The sequence below is a fragment of the Aptenodytes forsteri genome, unplaced genomic scaffold (assembly GCF_000699145.1).
Source record: "Aptenodytes forsteri isolate BGI_AS27 unplaced genomic scaffold, ASM69914v1 Scaffold54, whole genome shotgun sequence".
Classification (NCBI taxonomy): Eukaryota; Metazoa; Chordata; class Aves; order Sphenisciformes; family Spheniscidae; genus Aptenodytes; species Aptenodytes forsteri.
The window spans coordinates 645,513-667,912 of NW_008796044.1; the positions used below are offsets into that span (position 1 = coordinate 645,513).

The 22,400-nt window shown below is 40.6% G+C and overlaps 1 protein-coding gene across 1 annotated transcript; it reads right to left on the bottom strand.

The window, feature by feature from the left end:
• Positions 1-6,443: 6,443 nt before the first annotated feature.
• LOC103904273 (kazal-type serine protease inhibitor domain-containing protein 1) lies at positions 6,444-15,753 on the bottom strand. The gene is made up of 4 exons (XM_009285686.1): positions 14,976-15,753; positions 9,155-9,315; positions 7,784-7,928; positions 6,444-6,794 (listed from the first exon to the last, which is right to left on the bottom strand). Exons 1-4 carry the CDS (start codon positions 15,430-15,432, stop codon positions 6,664-6,666), a joined length of 894 nt encoding a protein of 297 aa, XP_009283961.1. The 5' UTR covers positions 15,433-15,753; the 3' UTR covers positions 6,444-6,663.
• Positions 15,754-22,400: the final 6,647 nt, after the last annotated feature.

Here is a 22,400-nt window from a genome sequence, read left to right on the forward strand (position 1 = left end):
TGTCCGTGTGGCCCCCCACGCCGGCCGTGGTCCTGTGGCAAGTGGCTGTTCGCGGGCTTTGCTTCCTCCCTGGTGGGAGCAGCCCAGCAGAGGAATCTTTCCTGACTGAAAAGGCCATGATTTTCAGTAGTTACTGCATTTAAGTGCCGCTGTAAATCTATATTTGGCTTTGCACAATGCAGATTAAGACACAGCTTCCAAATAATTTACTCTCGGATTGTGACATCACCAGCAAAAGGAAAGTTTTCCTCAGTGAACGTGGGAGTTTCAGGCCACACAGTCCGTGAGAGATTATAAGAGTATTCCCATTTTACAACCATTCACAAGTTGCATGGATGTAATTCAATGTGGCATTAATTTCCTACATTTATAAATCAATAGTCAATACACATGGGCCAAGCCATCATGATGCTGCTTTATCTGTGCTTCTTAAAAGATCCAAACCAAAGCCTGTGGTGCTGAGGCAGTTTTCGGACCAGGGCAGCAGCCGGGAGTTTCATTCTGCTTTGGAGAGTGATAGAAGGTTGCTGAGAGTGGAAAAACCCAAGAATGCTGCTTTAATCCAGAAGGCCAAAGAGATGGTGCTCAGGTGGTTACAGCTGCGTCCAAGGGGACAGATTGCTCAGTTATCCCAGAAAGGGGGGAATCCCCCTCTACAGGTGCATATAAAGGATTGAAGAAATTGCATTTAGGGAATAGAGCTGTCTCAGTTTCCAGTTGGATGAGATGAAGCCTATTTTTGCTAACCACTGGTACAGGTAACAGGTGGAGTCTGCGACAGCGAACACTGGTAAATTAACAGACATATTTTACTTCTTAAGTTCAAGTACTGCAAAGACAGGGTCTGATCGAAGACATTCTTTTTATAGAGTTAAAGGAATAATTCAGGGTTAGTGAGGAAAACACACCATGTAAATCAGAGACAGAGGAAGGTCAATATGGAGATTATCCAAGTTATGGACATAAAGTGACTTGAACAATGTCTACAAGTATCTAAATGGGAAAAACCTGTTTTAATGTAGCCAGCTTCTTCACTTCAGAGGAAAAGGTGTAATTGATTCTAACCACAAATTCAGAACAGAAATAAGCAATGCTGGCAGTCGTCCGCTGGAATAACTTGCACCGAAGGATGGTGCATTCCCTGGCACTAGATCGAGAGTGGTCATTTTCCTAAAAGGTGACACTGTAGGTACGTGAGCTGGCATCTTGGGCAGAAATTGGTGAGGTTGTATATGGCGTGGGTTACAGAGCCTGTCACAGACTGCGTGCACATACAACTTTGCATCATATGCAATCAGAGAGCAACAAGCTTTTGTCACTGATGAAGAAATCTAAGAAAGGCCAAAGCAAGAGAAGCATCTCTGTATTCCTTGTCCTGCTAAAGCTGAGCAGTGGTACTGTACAGCATGGAGCAAAACAGCCCAGGGTAAAACTCAGCAACATGTATTCGTTTAGGCTTCATGAGACACTTCTGGAGTCAGTGGCATGGGGAGGAAGGAGGATCAAGTAACAATAAATAAAGTGTGATGGAGGGGAGACAGCGAGGACTGCTGCTATAGCCAGCTGACAGCATTTATGAATATTGCACCCAAAAAGCTTGAAATTTTTGTTGCGCACAGTGCTGTTTGATGTTTTAACACAGTAGGAAGAATTTTTGCCTTGACCTCCCCTACTCTGAACACCACGGTGATCAAAAGTCCATGTCATTTTTATGCTGGTTAAGACATGATACAGGGCCTGAGCAGTTGGTATAAAATTATTCGTTTCCCTGCTGCTCCATCACCCACATAGCAAAAATTCCCATGTGAAGCCTGGTAGCCCCAAAGAAGATGCCCGAACTGGTAGAATTCCTCTGGAAATGGAAGCTGCTTTAGACCTGGAATGAAAAAACGAATTGGGTATATTCCTAACTGGATTCACCTTCTAGCAGCGGTGTCAAGAAACAGTTATGACAATCTAATTGGGGCAGGAAGAATAATGTCTTTGTACATGAACTATCACAGTTGAATGATGATACCATCACTGAACCATATGCTTTTGTACAAAATACCTTCATTAACTATTGGAGAATGAAGAAAAATAAAAACTGGAAAATGGTTTTAAATGGCGTTTCGTGTTCTCTTGCCCTCACAACTGACCCTGGTGGCTGGCACTTCCGAAAGTGAAATGGATCGTTCCTGAAAAACTGGCTCGGATTACCCAGTCCTCTAATGACTGCCTCGGTCCTGGCGTATGCCTTAACCCAATTTTTCATCCTTTACCCTGTGAAGAAATAGAATCATTTATCTATAGCCATAGTCTAAAAGAAAGAAAAAGTCACAAAAAATACCAGGAGCAGAATAAAAGGGCTGGTGATACACACAGAAGAAAGGGAACAGAAGGATTTAAAAGGAGAGCAGAGGGACAGATTAAAACAGGAATTCCCAGGACTGAGGAATAGGGAATGAAATTGTGACTTGGGGGTGAGAAAAGTCAGCCATAAATCATAATGCAGAAAATTTGGGAGGCTTTCTGATGCAATACAATTACAAACTGTCCAAAGAGCCAGAAGCAGCTTGCCAATACGGGTCAAAAAGGTAAGAGGAAGCTCTTGCATATGCTTCAAAGACCTTGACCCTGTGAGCAGAGCATCAGCTCTAGCAATGACTATGAATCCTGCCCCAGGTGACGGGCCGTTGCCTACGCTGTGCCGCTAAGCTATGCAAAGACATGCAGAAATGAGGTTAATAAGTTAAATAGTTCAAGAGCTGAGCGTAATCTATGGACAGCACATGTAGCTAAGTGTGAGCAAGAGCTTGTGGCTTCTGCAGCAGTGAGCCAGTTTCCAGCTTGTCTGGCGCGAGAGTGTTTCTTCTCAGCCAGAAACACCCATTCCCCTCCGGCCTGGGTCTGCTTTCTGTGTCGACAGATGAGCACGGACAGAAGTTGAGCAGAAGTTGAGACCAGAAAGCTTGTACCACGAGGTAGGCAGGGAGCACTTGCTCAGCTGTGTGCTCAGCTGTACAGTGCAGCCATGTGACTATTTGTACCTTATTTAATCATCAGTTGAATCATTTTAATCTCTGAGACACAGGCAATTGCATTTCTATATCCAATTTCTGTCAACTATAGCCTGATTATTTTAAGGGGGGAAAAAAATTGGTCTGGCTACAGAATTAATGGATTCCTAGACTAATACCTGACAAAACTCCTGAGATTTAACACAGCAAGTAAGTGTTAGATTGTGAAACTACCCCAGACTATGTCAGAGTCCTAGCCCAAAGGACAAAGCTGCATTAAGGAGTGTAATTTCTTTAGGAACTTTTATACAATTCCTTATCTTTATGTGGGAGGAGGAAATGACACAGTGAAGATGCTTGTGTGACAGGCATCGACTGGAGGAAGTTGTGCCATGAAATTCGGACTTGCTTCTATGGAAGATGATAACAACAAAATTCTTGCTGTGTTCAGAGGAAGCTGAATTAAAGAAGGGTTTTAGGTCTGCCTCACAAGATACAGTACTGACACCTCCCTGCAGTATTAATATACAGTTTCCAGCTCAAGTCTGTCTCATTTTCTGCTAGGTGGAATAAAACCAACTTCCTGAATTTGCTGTTACTTTGGATTATGTGAATAGATCTGTTGCTACAGGCAATGCATTCACAATTAGATCCATTCATTTGCCACGCTGCTTAGAGAGGGCTGAATCTTCTCCATGTTTTTTTTATTTAATTGTAAGTGACTTGATTAAAGCATATAAACAAAACCAGCCATTTCTGTTCCCCCCAAAAAAGAACTAGCATATGTTCAGGGTATCGGTGTTCCTTCTTTTTTTGCATCACATCGGGATTTTTCCTAAAACGCAGTTTTCTTACTGAAAGTAACGGCTGATAATTTACAACAAATTATTAAATACATTAAAAAAAAATACATACAGAGACAAATGCAATATTTTTAATTTAGAACCCTTTGTTCTGGGAAGGTTAGCTTTTTTGAAATAGACATAGTCCATCAGGCCAAACACTCGCAAGCTGGTATTTGGTATGATTCTGCTACACATTTTCCATTCAAACATTCTTTTCTTTTTGTTTTTCATTTTACATTAACAACAGGAAAAGGCCCTGAAGAATTCTGATTTATTTCTATGGCTAATGATTTCACGATTATTTTCTGTGCCATGTACTAGTCTATGCCAGTACATATTGCCACAATTTAGTGATTGGTTTAGTAATCTAATTCATTCATTTGCAATGCAGATCACAACTGATCTTGCATATATGTCTGCAGATTAAATAGTTCCATAAAAAATACCCACTTAAAAAAAAAAATACAACAAATTTAAATACATTAAAAAAAAATACATACAGAGACAAATGCAATATTTTTAATTTAGAACCCTTTGTTCTGGGAAGGTTAGCTTTTTTGAAATAGACATAGTCCATCAGGCCAAACACTCGCAAGCTGGTATTTGGTATGATTCTGCTACACATTTTCCATTCAAACATTCTTTTCTTTTTGTTTTTCATTTTACATTAACAACAGGAAAAGGCCCTGAAGAATTCTGATTTATTTCTATGGCTAATGATTTCACGATTATTTTCTGTGCCATGTACTAGTCTATGCCAGTACATATTGCCACAATTTAGTGATTGGTTTAGTAATCTAATTCATTCATTTGCAATGCAGATCACAACTGATCTTGCATATATGTCTGCAGATTAAATAGTTCCATAAAAAATACCCACTTAAAAAAAAAAATCAGTGATTTCTACCAGACAATTTTATGTTCAAGTTAATATATAGTGGATAAGCAAAAAAAGTTATTAGACATATCACTAAGAAGACCAGGAAGAACCCATAACAACAAAATCAGTAGTTAAATATGAAGCCATTTCATACTCCTAATTAAAACTAATTAATCTTTTCAATGCCACAATGGCATGCTTTCTGCTCATAAGTTGACAGTACTCTAGGAAGTCTGAAACAAAATAAATTATTCTTTGCTTGTTTGCTACCTGGACAAAGATCAATAATACCTCCGGGCAAACACAGTCTATATATATAGCCAATCTCTTAATGTAATTCAAATTGAAAGGAAAAATCTGCCTAATGGCAAAAAAAGCACAAAACAGCACATTAAAGGAGGAATTTGTGATGCACTGTATATACATTAAAAAAATCTACGCAGTATGTGTATGCATACAGTAAGATTGCCCTTAAAGCTTCCTTAACACCATTAATTTAACTCGGAATTACTTCAGTGTGTGCAGTAATCACTACATGTTTTTGTGCATTGGATAAAGAAGACTGCAAATACTGAGTCTTTACATGCAGATGCCTGAACTTTGGCTTCCTTAGTCATTAACGTCGTTCAGTAATTTACTGCTATTCATCTGTCCTCAGCCAATGGGAACCAGTAAGTGTAACTGCCTCCCAAAAGTGGTTTTCATAGTTTAGTATCTTCCATCACCCATTAATTCAGAGCCAGCCTTCATGTAATTAGTTAACAAAAGCAATTGGAGAAATTTTTCAGGGTGATCACTTTACGCTTTGAAGCCTTGTGTTTTTGAATTGCATTTCATTTGCTGTCTGGTTCATGCTGATCAAGAAGTGGTTGAGACAATTTGAAAAATGTGCATGTGTTCTGGTGGTTTTCAGAAGAAAACGATGCCTGCTTTTCTGTCTGCCATTTCCAGAAGGGTGGCAATGCTGAACGCACTTTAGCTGGACATAGTATAGATGGGTCAGATATAGGAGCAAGTCTTGGACAGTCCAAGACAAAGGACAAATACTGGCTCTGTTGTGCAGATCTCTGTGTGTTTGAAGGGCATGCACTGAGCTACAGAACAGCTGCCTTCTTTAAACTGCAGTAATTCTCACCAACCACGATGCTGTTCAGAGTAAAAATAATGATCCCAAATCTTGAACCGTTGCCTAGGCTGGTGGGAAGAAGCCGACAGTTAGGATTAGCGCAAGAACTGTTACAAAAAGAAGTCAAAAGGTGAGCTCATCTGTTTGAATCCACAAGAAATCTTTCCTGGGTATTTCTGAGTATTGCTAGTAAAACAGCACTTACTTGCTTTAGACTGTGATTGCTTCATGTATCTATTAAAAGTAAACAAAATAACCCCCCCAAAGACAGATAATTCGCCCTTGATGAGACTAACCATGGAAAATTTCAAATGAGAAGGAAAATCTTGCTGAAACTTATGAGAAAACAGGAACTGAGGAGATTAAAGACTGTTTTGCAACCTTCATACTTAGGCTTGTTGCCATGTGAACAATCTCTTGAAATTTCTTCGTACATTATAGAAAAAAGGAAATTGATACAAGGTAAAAATTTTGTTTAACTATGGACATTTTTGCTAGACAAATTAGAATGTTTGAAAGAAATTATAATTTACATTTTAAAAATTAATATAAAATGCGATCCCTTCAGTATACTTAGTAGACAGGTGCATGTTTAAGAATTTTATTTAACAGTCTAAATGTATGGTTTTACAACTGTTCTTATTTCTGGTAAGTAGCATGATACACTTCAGCCAGAGTTGAATTTCAGGAAGGTGGATACACAAGTGAATGTGTTATCAGAGGAGCCATTTACAGCACAGAGACTACTAGTAAATGTAACAGAGTGTGAAAGGTATTGGACAACAAAAGTATAAAAATCATTATTCAGTTGTTTCAATTTTCATAGTCCCCAGATTCATATTCTTCCTCATCTTCATCATCAGAATGGTCATAATAGTCCCCATATTCAATGCTGTAGCTTGCACTTCGACTGCCAGCAGTAAATGCAAATTCAGGAGATGAGCCTGCAAGACGTAATTGAATCCAGATTAAATTAGTTGTAGATAGGAACAAAGAGGAAAGTATGGGTTTGGATCTGTACGGCAAGGCCAGTGTTTCTGAATCCTTGTTAAGTCATCTATTAAAAGGAGAGGGTTTTTGTCTGATGACTTGACCTCGTACCATCAAAGCTCATGGTATATGAGCAAATTTCTGTATCATTCACATTTTAAGATGTTGAAAATACATTTAATTCCCAATACTAGTAAACTATGAGTTCAGTCTTCTGCGGATCCTATGCACCTGATAATATGACCAGCACCAATAAAGCTTTGAAAACCACTTGCTGAAACAAGGTCAGTGACAAACTAGACAGTGACAAACTCCCCTAGACCAGGAGGCAAATACAAGACAATGCGTCTTTATCCTGCGTTTGCCAGGAAACCCAGTTCTCCCCAGAGGAAGAAGGATGTTATTCTGCAGGACTGGGCCCAATGCAAAACAATAGTAAAGCTATTTCTTAGATCTTTCCAAACACTCTCATTACGGGGCAACAACTGTTTCCTTCCTAACTTTTTGAAAAATAAACAGCTAAGCAGAACTGCCATGCTTCAAAGACTCCCTCAGCTACAGCAGCTGTTGTTCTGGGTGCAGAGCTCCTGCTAACATCAAAGGACTTCTGTAGGATAAAGATAGTGCAATAATACATCTCGGCTGTGTGGCTATAATCCACAGCTTTCTGTTTTCGGGAAGCTGGTATAATATGCAGTAAAATATTACAATATTAACATGAGTATTTTTTTTCCAGAATTCATAAGCACTTCCGACTGTTAAATACCTAGGACTGAAACTCCTGTTAGGGGATAAAGTAAAAGAAAAGCACGCAGAAAAGTTAAAATAAGGACATCTTTAGGTAATTTCTTATGTCCTTCATTTGCATGCTGACAAACCCGCCCTTTGCAGCCTGCTTGTATGCATTTTTATATTCTTCACATCCAAATAAAAAAAAAAATACCATCAATGACTTTCAATCTTGCAGAGGCGTATGTTGCACCATACTTATTTTTGGTATGGCAGATGTAAACGCCTTCATCTGATTTTTTGAGGCCTTGAATCTGCAGCCAGCCTGTCACACCATACTTCTGAGGCCCACCTCTTGCCTTTGAGAAGAGAAAGAGATGAAATTAAGTAGCTAGGAGACACCATGATATTTCTCAAAATAGTTGTGGCTGGATTAAACATCGTTCCAATCTTTGCTTTTTGTTTATTGCCATCATGCTTTGATTCTCTTTGATTCTGCTGCCTTATATTTTAACACCCTATTGTCTCTGTGCCTCCGAGTTCATGCTTTCCCTGCTCTGCTCTACTCTTTAAACCTCGCTGCCCTTCACAGTGCTCTGATTCCTAGTCCTTTTGATGCTTCTGCTTCCCAGCACTCCTCTTGTCTCTTGTCCCAGCACCACTTCTCACCACCTGTTCTCAAGCTCATAAATTTCTTCAGGATGAGAGTGGCAGGTGGGTCTGGGTGAGTTCAGGGCCAAGGGGCCCAACCACACTGGCACTCAGCATCCAGGTTTTAAGGGATTGGCATGAGATACCATGAGCTTTCACACTTTTGTGACAGTTGATTTCAACTTACTCCAGCTAAAGCCTCTTAAAGGGGTGAGCTTTCTTTTCCAAACAAACAGCACAATACTGTTAACAAATGTTAACAGGAATGCTGTTATGCTGACTTTATTAATGAAATAGGTTAACAGGGTTCAGTTTAGCCTCTGAGGTGACCAGCATTTGGATGTTGCTTCTCGCACCATTTTTTCTGAGCAACTTCAATTTCACTAATCATCCCACTTGTGTTTATGCTGTCTCTGGAAACGTTTCTAAATTACTTACACTCTTAGTACTTCAGTACTCTTAGTACTTTAATTAGCTTTTTCTGTGCTTTTTCTGTCTACCTTTTTGTTCAGGTTGTGCCCCATGGCCATTGGATTTTCTCACTTTTGGGTTGTGTATCAAGAAAGCTAGATTTTCCATGCATTTCCTTGCATAGTCTGTGTTCATATTCTTTGTCCATTGGAGAAGGCATGCGGATGCAAACGCTCCCATTTATATGTTCATTTAGTTTTTCCAGAATCATACCTACATAAGGAGAATCTTCCATCTTTTCTTTCCCTGAAGCGGGCTGGATGGTACCCTGCCTGTTATTTCTTCTGCTTGGACTGCCAAAGCAATGATCCTTTCACTGACTGAAATCAGAATTCTTTACGTAGTCAGAGGGCCCCTATTGGAAATCTTTTTATTGCAACAGTATTGTATCTTGTAGGAGGAATTCACTGATTAATCCCCCTACTCATCCCAAACCGTATGACGTGGAAAACTCAGGTTTTACCTGTACTGAGATGTGGGCGTCATCTCCTGGCAGAAACATTTTATTCCCCTTTTTTTTCCATTCCAGGTGTGGCACAGGATAGGCTGACACCTCACAGCCAAAAATGACATCATTGCCTGTGAAATTCTGGGCGTCCTGAGGTGGCACAGAAATAACAGGAGCTGCAAAGAACCGACAGAATGGTGCTTTAGGAGACAGTGAGCAAAAGACAATGCAAACACAAAAGCATATAACTTTAATTCCTATTTTACATGATAAAATCAGTTTGCCTTTTGCCATCTCACACATTATGAAGAGCCACATGATTCCAAGCAGCTTTTAAAGTTCAGGACACCTTGTGTCCCATTAGAGGGTGAACAGGCTTTTTAAAAACACTTATTTCAAGGACCCGTCTGTCCTTCCTCTTGCACATGGTCGTGAAACTTAAGCTGAAATTAAAAGTTTGTGTCTCATGAGCTGTCATCGTGGGCTAGACTCAAGGCCCACCAGTCTAGCAGCCAGTACTCGACTAGACCTTCAGAGGAAAGTACAAGAAATTCTGTAGCAGACAATCACAGAGTAACTTGATGGTACATGATAGTTCTTCTTAATTTCTGTTTCATTTTGGTTAGCTTAAAAGCTAAAATACTGAGATTGCTAGCTCGTCAAAATTTGTTTTCTGAGTACATCAATGCCTTGAACTTCCTAAAATCTCGTCTGCCTCTGTTACCCATGAAACTCAGTGCAGCAACTTACAGAATAACAGCATTAATATGTTTCACATTTATCCTCAATTGCTATCAATGTCGTCTGATGTTCTTGTTATGAGACAAGTAATAAAAGTGATTGAAATCCAATTATTTTTATAAGGTTTTATGTTATGTTTATTATAATTATTAGATTTCCACTTACTTGTTTCCTATTGTTCTCTTACCCTCATCCCCCTCCACTGTTTATTTATTGCTTCTGAATTATCCTCTCCCACTTTTTTCCAAAGAAAAAACTGATGTTAACCACGAGAGGGAGCCAGTCCAGGGATTTGAAGACACTGAAAAAATAAACTATCACCTGATGCATTCATACATGATTTAAATACATATCTCTCTATAACCATGTATGAACATACTAAATGTTAACAGGAGATGATGATATTCAGCAGCAGAGAGCAAAATAACATATTTACTGTTATCACAGCTTTCCTATTTTGGAGATCTCTGCTTTTTTTCCAGATCTATTTGTCCTCAGCAAGAAATGTTTTTCCTTCTAAAGTCTGTTTTCTTTCTATTTCCATACCAGTGTTTAAAAATGAATGCATTTTCTGGGCCATTAGACTTGTATTTAATTATTGCTTTTATTTTTGTGCAGGTCCCAGATGCTTGGAAATAGAAACTTATAGTAAATAATTAATATATTTTTGCTTGCACTATTTGAATCAATATGTAGGTACAGCATTTATGCTTCAGCATTTGAAATTGTAACAGCCTGTTCCAGGTTTTCAAGCAAAGTTTCTAATACATTTGTCAGTTTTTCAGGATTGCTATCTGTGCAGAAAATATGAAATGCATACTGACTAAAATTAATTGCAAACAAATTATACAGCAAAGTATCAATTTCCCCATTTATGAATGCCTCATTGAACAATCCTGGTACTCTTCAAAAGTAAGATTTTCAAACTAGGATACTGAAACCCTTAAATGCTTGTTCTTTCATGAGACCTGTACATTCAGAATCTGTATATTATTTAAAAAATCTTGTATTCAAATCAGCATTAACTGAATATCTTGGATGAGAAATTTTTTGCCTATGAACTTATCACATAGGGTCTGATGTTAAAACATACTTTGAAATATTAAAGCTCAGTGCAACCACACTCCTTTTAATGATCCATCCACTGTAGTTAAGCTTAAAGTGTAAAAAAGAAACCAAATGTCTATGTTGACTCACATGAGTTCTTTAAATTATTCCTGTACAAAGACAGCATGAAAAACTTTTTAAATAGGCAGATGTTGACTGGTGAGTACTTTTGTTCTGGTGCTAACACAGGTGTCCTATGGATACACTGACAACACTGAAGTATTGCCAAGAACTGAGTCCTGCTTATGTGACTGTCCACAACCGGGGCTCAGCCATGCGAGGCTGAGGTCTCCGGCTTTGCCACGCCGTGTAAACACATCCTTAGCCTAGAGGACATAAGGGTCTGAATTACAAATCTACGTTATAGCTGTTCACGTATGAGAAGTTTGTCTAGCACTGTCTACCATACACCAAGATGAATTCCACACTGGAAATACCCCTTCCTCCATTAACTAAGGAGAATCCAGATGATTGCTCAGATGGAAATGTCTGGATACGGTCTGAGTCCCACCCAGCTGAGTACTTTTACAGAGGTAGTTAAGGCTTTGCCGGACCAGGGCTGACCAGGACTGGCACCATGTGAGATCACACTCATAGCAAGTAGAAAGAACCACAGTTTTGATCTAACCAAACTGCCTTTTCTGAATCTGAACACACAATAAATACTTGCATTATCTACTCAAACTTGAAGTGCCTTCAGAAATAAAATAATACGCGTCTCACAACACCATTTTGCTGTATTTTACAGAAGAAAATTGAAGTAATGATGTAACATTTTAACAGAAATTTACAAACTTCATTTCTGAGTGTTTCAGATTTTGTGTTCAGCCAAATTCTCCCATGCCTATCTGTGTGTACTTTTTTTGCATAACTGTGTCTTTGGAAGCAGATCTTTACTGTTACGCTAACCTGTCATTTTGATTCCTGGAGTAGATAATTTTTTTCTTGATAGCTATAGAAAGCATTCTGCTGGCTCAATGTCTGGAGGTGAATGCGCAGTAGTTGCTCCTTTCCTTTTACAGTCCCAGTCGTTAATTATCCTCGTGTGTTACAGAAGACATAAACTAGAAGCCAGGAAAAGTCAAAATACTGCTTCACCTTTCACAATCAACATTAACCCAATATCACTCCAGACTAATGAATTAGATACATGATTTTTTGTCCCCCTTAGCTCCTATTAATTTTTGCTAACCTATGTCTGATTTGATAAAAATGGCAGAAAATTTTGTGGATTGTTTATTTGTTTTTTACTCCAAAATTTACATTTAAAATAAATTATGTGACAGAGCTAAATATACAGAGAATCACTGCTAGATTGTTCTGTTACTTTGTGAAATCATCAGCAAGAGAGGTTTGAATGTGAATGGGGATGGATTAAGTGTGGAGAATCTGTATATAATCAATGTACCTAGTAACCTTGGTAAATTATTAGATAAACTGATCAAAACTAGCTGTCAGGAAAAGAAGGGCTTTTTCAGTGTTTCTTTAGGGAGCTAGGCCTTTTTCTTCCCCTTTTTCTGGTGACAGACGAAAGATAAAAGGCTATACTCTTCTGATGAAAGGAGTTTATTGTTATTTATTTATTCATTGGTTGCTGTATACAATTAATCCATTTGGCATCAATAGGAAACAGCAGATGCTTTGAAGGAGAAATAACAAAACAAAGTACTTTGAGTTGAGTGAAGGTTGTATTTATAGCTTGGTACCAAAACCCCACAGTGTTCAGTGTTTGTTTCTCATGCAAATTGGAGTCAGCAGAAAGCAAGTGCCGCAGCAAGGTTGCTACTCTTAGAGCCAAATTCCCTGTTGCCTTTTGTCATCAGCTGCAGCCATGAAAATCCAGTCTAAATCACGGTGCACTTTCACATGCCCACTGTGTGGCTTCAGATAGCTGTTGCGGCAAAGAGGGGGCTTACTGGTAGACTCTTAAGGGGGACCGAGGCACGGTGCCCCCATGGTAGCACCTCTGTGCCCTGCTGCTTGCTGAAAGGCCCAGGCTCCTTCCAGGGTCTAAAACACAATCTGCAAACCCAGCTGCTTAGAGAGGTTGAGGAGAGGGGCACTTGTGCTCCCCCTCCCCGGCAAGCCCAGCACCCACCTCAGGCTCAAGTGCTCTGCTGCAGCTGGGCTCATACGCCAGCTGGGCACTTTCCTCTGCAAGAGCCAAGGAGACAGGCCCCCATTTTTCTTAACTAAACTCTGCACAGCACTGACATGGCTATGAACTTTCCTCCAGGCTTCTGTGCAATTCAGTAAGCTGAGCGATCCTAGGAAATTTCTCTGCATTCCTGGAGAGAGGGTCCAGGCTTTCCGGGGACCCAGGGAAGCAGTGGGAAAGCGCTGGGGGTGATGCCTGCATGCAGAGCAGCCGAGCTCATTCCTCCTGCTTGATGAGCGGCGTTATGTGCCTCAGGGGTGACTGCAAGGCCTGGTGGATGACAACACTAGCAATTAAAAGTGATAGTACTTCCAAATTAAAGCTTTTTGAATGTGGCCAGTTCTGTTTAATTAATTAGAGCAGCTAATTGCTTTAAGCCTGTACGCCTGAACAGCTGCCTCAGCTGCAAAGTTAACATCAGTTGCTACTTGAGTGGCACTTCTAACTGAAATCTTCCTGAAGGGGTTATGCCGCAAGAACTAGTGCTATTTTAATCCCAAACAAGAACACCTACCCAAGGGCTAACAGGCTTTCAATCATACCATGGACTGGTACATATTGAGCTTTCTGAATGCCTCTTTACTGACAAGCCTCATTTCCCAGCTTAATACCCTAATGGCAAATAAGGGATTCTTTAATGGATGTTTCTCTTGCAACTGGAGAAAGAGGAAAGAAGTCTGGTATTAGCTGTTCATCACTGTTCCTTTTAAGTATTCAATATCCAGTGTTCATTCAATATAAAAGCACAGCATAGAGTCTAAATTGGAGGCAACAAATTGCTAGCAAGGAGTGGGTAGAATGTACCCGAGTTACTCTCATATGTGGACCTTTGCCAGAGATGCAATTTTGGATTCCCAGAACTGTGACCCATTTGGGACCCAGAGACCTCTTCGACTTAGTTCATGTGAGAAAATATTTCATTAACTTTAACAACAAAAAAAAAATTTCTCGTTCAGAAAACAAAAGCCTGTTCATTTTTTCATTCATTTTTCCTTTTCATTTTATATTCATGTGACTGAGGTGAAAGGTGCCCAGGAATAAAGACTTGTCATAATGTGAAGAATGCGAACAGCATATGAGCAGGAGGCAGGATTCTCCCGTACAACCCGGCTAAGAATCCTTCCACTAACAATCATTGCAGAGAACTGTTCATGCACTGTAATGTTTTTAGGGAAATTATTTCAGTTTGTTTTTGTTCTAATTTTAGATTTCCATTTCATGGGTTACCTGGGTTTTATGATGATTCTGAAATTTGATTATTTTGGACTTTTTTGTGAAAAGAACAGACCTGTTAATTAAGCCCTATCTTCTTCAATTGCCTCTACTTCACTGATTACCATATATACACACAGGTGGATACATGCATGCATACACACATATATACATACATATATATGTGTGTGTCTGTATACATGAATGAGATCTGCCTTGCTATCACCACTTTAATATCAAGTCAGTCTTCAAATAATACTTGTCCAGTCCTCCCAGACTATCCTATCTGTTTACCCACTCCCAACTACACATACCATTTTTGTAGAAAATACCTCATACTCTGCTTATTCAGAGCAGAGCTAGTATGTAGATCTATGGCTTATTAGCCATCATGTGATTTAAATCCACTAGTCTTATATAGAGGCTTATAACATACAAGATTTAAGTACCAGCTGCTAAACCACATGTTTAACACAAAGTAGTATTATAACAAAATAATGATAATTATAACAACAATGCAGTATTAGTTCAATAAAGTTAGACTAGAGCACCTAGTAACACATCTAAAAATAAGAATCAGATCTTTTTTCAGTTTGAAAGTGCCTCTGTACATATTACCTGATTCACATGGTCCTTTATGTTTCATGCTGATATTTCTTTTCGTAGCATAAGCCTTGTTGAATTGACAGATGTTCTCGTAGGTTTTCCCTTCAGGTCCGCAGATGCTCTCCTGAGACTTGCACACACACTGGGGTTCAGGGACTTCCCCAAACCTTGCTTCATCAGCATCCAGCCTGCACTCAAGGTTGTCCCCACATTGCCCGTAAAAATGATTGCCCTGGTCCAAGTCGCAGATCTGACCTTCCACGTTTCCACATTCAGGACAGCAGCCGCAACGGTCCAATACAGTCCCGGCTGGACAGTCTTTAGGCTCAGAGCAAAGTGCCAAATCACATTTTCCACAACTACCTCCTTCCCTTAACAGCCTCCACCAACCTTGGTGGTACAAGGCAGGGAAACTCTGAGAAACCTGCACCAGTACTACCAGCACTGCTGTAACCATCGGGTGCTTCATCTTGAGAATGTAACGAACAAGCAGAAAAGGTCCTTGGAGTAAAGCCAGGGGCGGGGGAGAAAGGAGTGAGCTAGTGAGAGAAAAACATCACAATCCTTTTCTTGTTTTAGAATATAAATTCTACTGCAAACATAGGCTTTAAGAAGAAATTAGCATCAGATTCCTAATCTGGAACTGATAATAAAAATGCGTACAAACCCACCAGCTTTTCTCTAATGCAATTTGGAATGCGAGTATTGCTTGCACAGAAACCAAACTGCCCCTTCTGACAGCTGAGTTGAAGCTCTCTGAAAAGCTGTTTACTCAGTGTCTCCTTGAGCCAAATTTGCAAAGCGTTGCTCAACTGAAACAACATTATATTGCAGCTATTGTAGAAAGGGGAACAGGGTAAATTAATGTAAAATGAAGAAATTAACTGCTATGAGTTTTATCCCCCCCCCATTAGTTGAAAAAAGACAGTCACAAAAAGATAAATGTGGGTACAAAGTAGCACCCAAGATACCAGTACCCTAGAGCTGAGCCAGTGCTCTAGAGACTGGAGCAAGGTTTAACACCAAATTTTGTCCATTGATGATCACAGCTAGGGGATTCTGAATTAACAATTTACTTACAGGCTCTTTACAAGCAAGGGACAATCCAAGACAGCTGGAATTGATTTTGAACTCTTGGATTTAAGATGAGAGGTGCCTAGACCCATTAAAGAACCCATTGTTCTCTGTACATTTAGCTTCTTTTCAGTGTTTATGGGTGTCTGTGGTTTGCAACCCAAAATAATGTGGTCCACATTTGGCTCTAAGAACAAAGTGCAAAAGGTTTAGGACATAGACAAACATGAGCAGGCTGCCACAGCATCTTGAGACACGCCAGAAGGAGGTTTTGCTGAAGTATTAGATGCATCACTTAATCTTTTCATAGCACTTTTCTGTCTTCATTTCTTAAGATGTACTTGCACTGTGAGTTATGAAGGTGGATGAAAGAGGTAACTGACTTCTTTTCCCACTTTTTCTGTGCGTAAATTTCTGCCAGTTCAGGGAGATGGGTTTGCAGGGTAATTTCTTGCCAGGTGTTGCACTTTTCTTTGTACATCTCAGGATTTCAGCATGCTCGGTTTCATCCTACCTCACACCAGAAGACTCCTCTCCCTTGCAGTGCTGAGGAGATGTCTATAGACCATAGGCTGCTGTTACCACTGTCCAAACCACGTGCAGCTCGGCGGAGATGCATCTGTTGGAGGTAGAAGTGAAGCGTAAGGGACTTGCAGACCCTGCAAGTATGGCTCAATAGCATGGGTGAAGGATCACCACTCCCTACAAATGAAACATCTTTGTGTGTTTGTTAGCTTAAAATAACTCTACATGCATCACATTTTCAAGACATACATATAAGACACTGTTAACAAGATGAAATAAAAGAGAAATCATGCTGGTGCCTACTTGTCCTGAAATCATCCACAAGCAGTGCTTAGCTGCTTACATAAGCTCAGCGAAGGATGCATTTTGTTGTACCAGCCTTACGTCCTCTGGTCACATCCACAAAGGCAAATCTTTTGGGGACGCATGTTCACTTTCCATCCCAAACACCTCCATGGCTTTTCCCAAGTTCAGCTTCATAACTTCTGCACCAACTGAGATTCTCTCTTCCTTTGAGTGAAGTAGCAGGCTGCTTCAAAATCACTTCCTTCTCCCAAACCACATGTAGTGCAATTTCCCTCTGGCCTACATTGGTGGAGCACTTCTTAAAGCCAGCCTGGAGAGACCTACAGGGCACTGCTTATTTCTGTGTCATGGCTGGGCTAATTCATATTCTGTAATGCGTGTTTTTGCTTTGAACACAGAATGGGACTGTAAAGGAGTAAATTATGTGTGTAATTGATGCTTTTAACATTGAGAGTCAGGAAAAAAGTAACCACTGAATTTAATGGGAAATTGATTTCTTGTCCCACCTTCTTATTCTGTTTAATGTGTTTTATTTCACACTTCCTCATCAAATTCTAATTGGACATTTAGTTTTGCATTATAGGGTCTACTCATCACTGTCTATTTTATTATTTGCGCCTACAGCTGTAGGGGATGAGTATCTAGAGGACAAGGATTTGCTAGGCTCATATAAAGTCAAAAAATGTTTATAGTGGTGAAACCATAACATGCAAAATGGAGCCAAAGCAGGGAGGGGCTGCAGGCCAGCACTGCCCCTGTTAAGGCTGAGCTTTGCCTGTCATCTTCCGGGAAACGTGTGAATTGAGGGCTGTAAAACAGGAATATACAAGGAAGTACCTCCTGTGTCCTGGCACTGAGGAAACCCATCATAAATATCCTAGAAAAAAATTCTGGCATTTATCTGACTAATGTAATCTGAGTTCTTGGTGGGTTCAGCCTGTAAATTAAGAACTGGGTATGCCTGTGGTCTCGTTTGAACTGCTGCCACTTGGCAGGTGATCTACAGCTGAAGGTTATTTGGCCACTGATTCCTGAGCTCACCTGGAACAAATTGAGGCAGGAAGAGGTTAAAGCACTATGGTATGACATGGAGAAATGGCCTGGTAGCTGTCTAAAGTGTCTTTCATTAGCAAGCCAGCTGTGACAAGCTGAGAAGAGCGTTGCTGTAACTCTCCACACTGGGTGGATGTGTAGCAGGGTCAGAGCAAGGGGGATAAAGGGGGAGCAAGGAAAGAGAGCGGGATGTGCTTCTGGGTTTGAAGTGGCACATCTAAAGGCATAGTCCCATCTGGTTCAGTAATACAATATGCATTATTTCAGTATGTCTCTAATCCCTGAAGCTTGCTTCGGTGGGTTTGGCGGAAAAAAGTGTTAATTTTCATCACAAACCTTGAATTATCTTAAGCCTAAACACCTCCCAGAACAAAACACGAGCAGCAGTGGATTATGTCACTGGTGGAGCTGCAAGACAGGCTGCAAAGTACGCTGCTTTTCAGACACCATCCCCCAAATGCTGCCTGGAGAGCTGACAAGCACTGCAGACGAGGCCTCCATGACCTCTCCAATGAGGGAGGAGGTAAGCAGCTGCAGTGCATGAGGGGAGCTTTCTACCATCAGCTGTGAAATGATCTTTTGGTGAATGATTTCTTTAACAGTCAGGTTGAACAGCATTAGTGTACCCTGGGTCTCAGCAGGCAGGGTAGTGCTGACCATACAGCAATTTCCCTGGCTTCTTCTGGGTACTTCCATATGGTGTGATCAGCACAAGGAATTCTGTCACCATCTCGTGGAAGAGGCGGTACCCGAGTTGGATGATGGGCAGTGAGGAGACATGGCAAAATGGCCCAGTGCTTCCTGTACCCTCAGACTGCATCTTCTACCAGGACATGGGCAACATCTTGCAGAATAATTCCTGTAAGTGAATTAAGGAAATTGTATTCTTATTCATTTCCTGCCTTCTTCTTGGGGCCCTGTGTTACGCTAAGCTGCTGACTGGTTTTGCATTATTCTGCTTTGCATGGTAATAGGTAAGGTACATGGCTGATGCAATTTGAAATCCTATTGCTAGTGATTCCTGAGGTACTGCTCTTTCAGACAAAACGTGGTTCAGCTCTTTATTCTGTTTTTATTTGTGTTAATGTGAGTTTTACTTAAGTAAAGGTTTCTGAATCTGGCTCCTGCCAGACTTGCAGATCTGGTTCTTACACAGATGCGCACAGGAGCCCTGTGAGGAATAATGGCAAAACACAAAAAATCTTGAAGTGTCCCTTCTATCTCTTCTGTCCTGCAATGGTTCCTCTCCTTGAACAGGCAAAGTCAAGTTCAGAAACTATAGTGCTCTGTCTCCTAGGTTGTATTAAGTACCTAATCTTGAGGCTCATTTAGAGAGAGTAAACCTTGGCTGACTCAACATGTTTCCATCCAAGAAACTTTATACTTGTATTACAGGCACAAAAGAATCATTAAAGAAAATTAACGTTTAGTCTGTTATACTGGGTAATAGCAGACTACAGGTGGCTGTGACTATTTGGTATATGTATTACCTGATATTGTACCAATCTCCTAGGATAATTCCTGCCCCCCATATCCAGAATTGAGGTTCAGTTGAGGTGCTCAGCTCACCTGGAAACAGTATTTGGTTTTGTAGAAATAAGTGGCAAATGGTGGCAATTAATGATAGATGAGGCAAAAATCATAGCATCATAGAATAGTTTGGGTTGGAAGGGACCTCTAAAGGCCATCTAGTCCAACCCCCTGCCGTGGGCAGGGACATCTTCAATGAGATCGGGTTGCTCAGAGCCCCGTCCAACCTGACCTGGAATGTTTCCAGGGATGGGGCATCCACCACCTCTCTGGGCAACCTGTGCCAGTGCTTCACCACCCTCAGCGTAAAAAATTTCTTCCTTATATCTAGTCTAAATCTACCCCCCTTTAGTTTAAAGCCATGAAAAAAATGGTTGGATGCCATTTGTGGGTTCCTAACGGAACTGCTGACCGGTAGCGATACAGGCACAGGCAGTCCTGGGATCTCCAAACATCTCCTTTTTTGGTGCCAATCCTATTTGCTGACACATTGCTTTCATGAATCTCGTCATTAGTGCTGTAAGCACATGAAGTATAAGTTAATTCTACTGTAACATGATTATTAAATCCATTAATCAAAGGCAGGAGATCCGTAATTAACTTATTCTCCAGCATCAAGTAAATGATTCTGCTGTGAGCTTTAAGAAAGCAATTGTTCACTAATGTGCAAAATACAGTGGGGCTATTAGACTATAAGGCTGTGTAATTATATAATTAAATTATAAATTTGCATATTTTAATAACATTTTAATTATTTTCTTTGTAAAGTTAAAATGGAGGATCGTTATTTTGCCTTTTTTTTTTTTTTCATTTTTGCTAACTAAATTTAAAAGCTAAAAAAAAAGTTTGTCTCCTGCCTGAAAGCTGACTGTTTTCATGTAAGACTTAGGGCCAAGGTGGGTCACCAATCTCCAGCAGTGGCTGACTATAGATTTCTTCTATTTCACATTGCAGCGTCATCGTTGTTGGTGACTGTAGGTATTCAGATTTTAACTTGCAAAGATAAAAGAAGGGTCTGCTAGCACTGTTCTAGCACCAAATGCTTGGGTTTGCTTTAATATAGACTTACTGATTCCTTTTCACACAAACAAGCCTGGAAATCCCTTTTCACAAGCTAGTATTTCCTTCCAAGGGGCCAGATATTTCAAGGGTTCTTTTCAAGCCTGCTTCATGTCTCTGCTATCCTTTAAGTAGACCAAATTTCTGAAAGCTTTGTAGTTTTACCCGGAAACACCCGAGCCTCCTGTCCCATAACAGGAAGGTGGTACTGGAAACATTTAGGGAGTCAGCGGTAGGTAATCAAGCATTTCTCTGAAGCCATTCTTTCAAGAGGTGAGAGTTACAGTGAGGAAACTTGCACAGAAAGTATCATGAGGGCATTTCCCCCACGTGTCCTGCCCACATTTCCAGCCCAGCAAATCTTAGTTGCTCATCTTAACCTTTTTCTATGCACTTTAATCATAAGTGCAATATAGAAGCAATAGTCAGCATCATTCTCCTTCCTCTTGAGCGAGGGGGACATGAAGGTTTGACCACCTTCTGCCTTAATTTTAGAGCAAGCTAATGGAAAAGCATCCCTGTGTTTTGTGCAGACCACAGTATTTTCAGGCGTCATGTTCTACTGCAGCAGATGCTGGAGTTTAATGCAGAGTGAAACAATTTGTGTGTCAAGGCAGTTGCTGTCTACATCAACAGTGACACAGTAGTGCTATCGGGTACAGCAGGGCTTCAAAGACGCTGGAGCTTGGGGAAAACATATCAAACCTTGCCACATAAAAACAGACAAAAAATGAAGAGCACAAGAAAGCGTGTCTTGCACATGCTGCCAGCTACAAGCAGCAGGGCAGAAATGGGGCAGTGGGCTGGGGGGCCTGGAGGCAGCAAGCAGGAAGGGGTGGGAGATATAGGTAAGGCCATGGGGTCCCCAGCCTGTCCCAGGGTTGTGGGTGGCACCCACTTACCCATGTCACCAAGGGATGGATGGTATGAGCGTGAGAGTGGCTAGCAATGTCTGTGTGCGCCCCTTGCTGTTCTCAACCCCTCCTGGGTGCAACTTTCAGCACTATGTTTGAAGACTGGCCTGGTCCTTATTGTGGACCTGCAACAAACATGCTCTAAGCATTTGGAGAGGGGCTGGAAGGGGAAAAAAAAAAAAAAAAGAAAAAAGCCCCAAACAAATGTGGTTCTTGCTCTGGCAATGTTTAGAGGTTCTTCCACCTAACAAAGACTGAAAAGTAACATTAGCTCAGGCCAGTGGCTGCTGAGAGCCAGGTGTGTTTGTGTGTATCTGTCCATCCATTTCCAACCAGAGAGAGAGTGAGAGGAGGTTTAAGCCCGAAGGTGACACTGGTGGTGCTACTAGTTGCCTGTACCAGCAAAGTTCTTAAAAAGAGCAAAACGCAGTGTTTCCTGGGAAAGCCTAACAGAGAGAGGGAAATCTCTGAAACTTGCAGACAACGAATATAGAGTCATTTTTCTTGGCAGCCTTAATGTTGATGGATAGGACAGTTTGCCTTGTCCAGTTTATATAAGAGCAGCTGATATAAAATGACTTCATAGCTGGATATTTATGAGAAGTTTCATTTCAAATAATATAGTTTTTGCCTCTGGCGGTGCTGTGGTTTAGCCCTGTTATTACTGGGAACTAAATCTTTAGGATATTCTAACTATAACTGCAGGGCCTGTTTGATCTATCCAGCAAAGTTAATATTTTCCAAAGCAATGGAAAGTTTATAATGGAAAGTCTCATTAGCAAAAACTATCTGTCCCTAAAAGCAGCCAGGAAATCAGGCACAGAGAGGAAACTTGCGGGATTTTCCTTCCGTTTCACCTCCTTTCTCTCTCACAGCAATACTGAAGAAAGTCATGTTTTCCATTACAGCGAACGTACAGATAGACTGTAACGATCCTTCTCTAGAAAAGCAACTAGAAACCAATTTCTGATACAAA

Excerpts from the sequence above, each read along its gene's own strand:
- LOC103904273 (XM_009285686.1), bottom strand. The coding sequence starts at position 15,432 with ATGAAGCACCCGATGGTTACAGCAGTGCTGGTAGTACTGGTGCAGGTT. Across the intron at positions 7,929-9,154 it reads ACGCCCACATCTCAGTACAG|GCAAGAGGTGGGCCTCAGAA; the intron begins GTAAAACCTGAG and ends CTCTTCTCAAAG. Across the intron at positions 6,795-7,783 it reads AAGATTGAAAGTCATTGATG|GCTCATCTCCTGAATTTGCA; the intron begins GTATTTTTTTTT and ends TACGTCTTGCAG.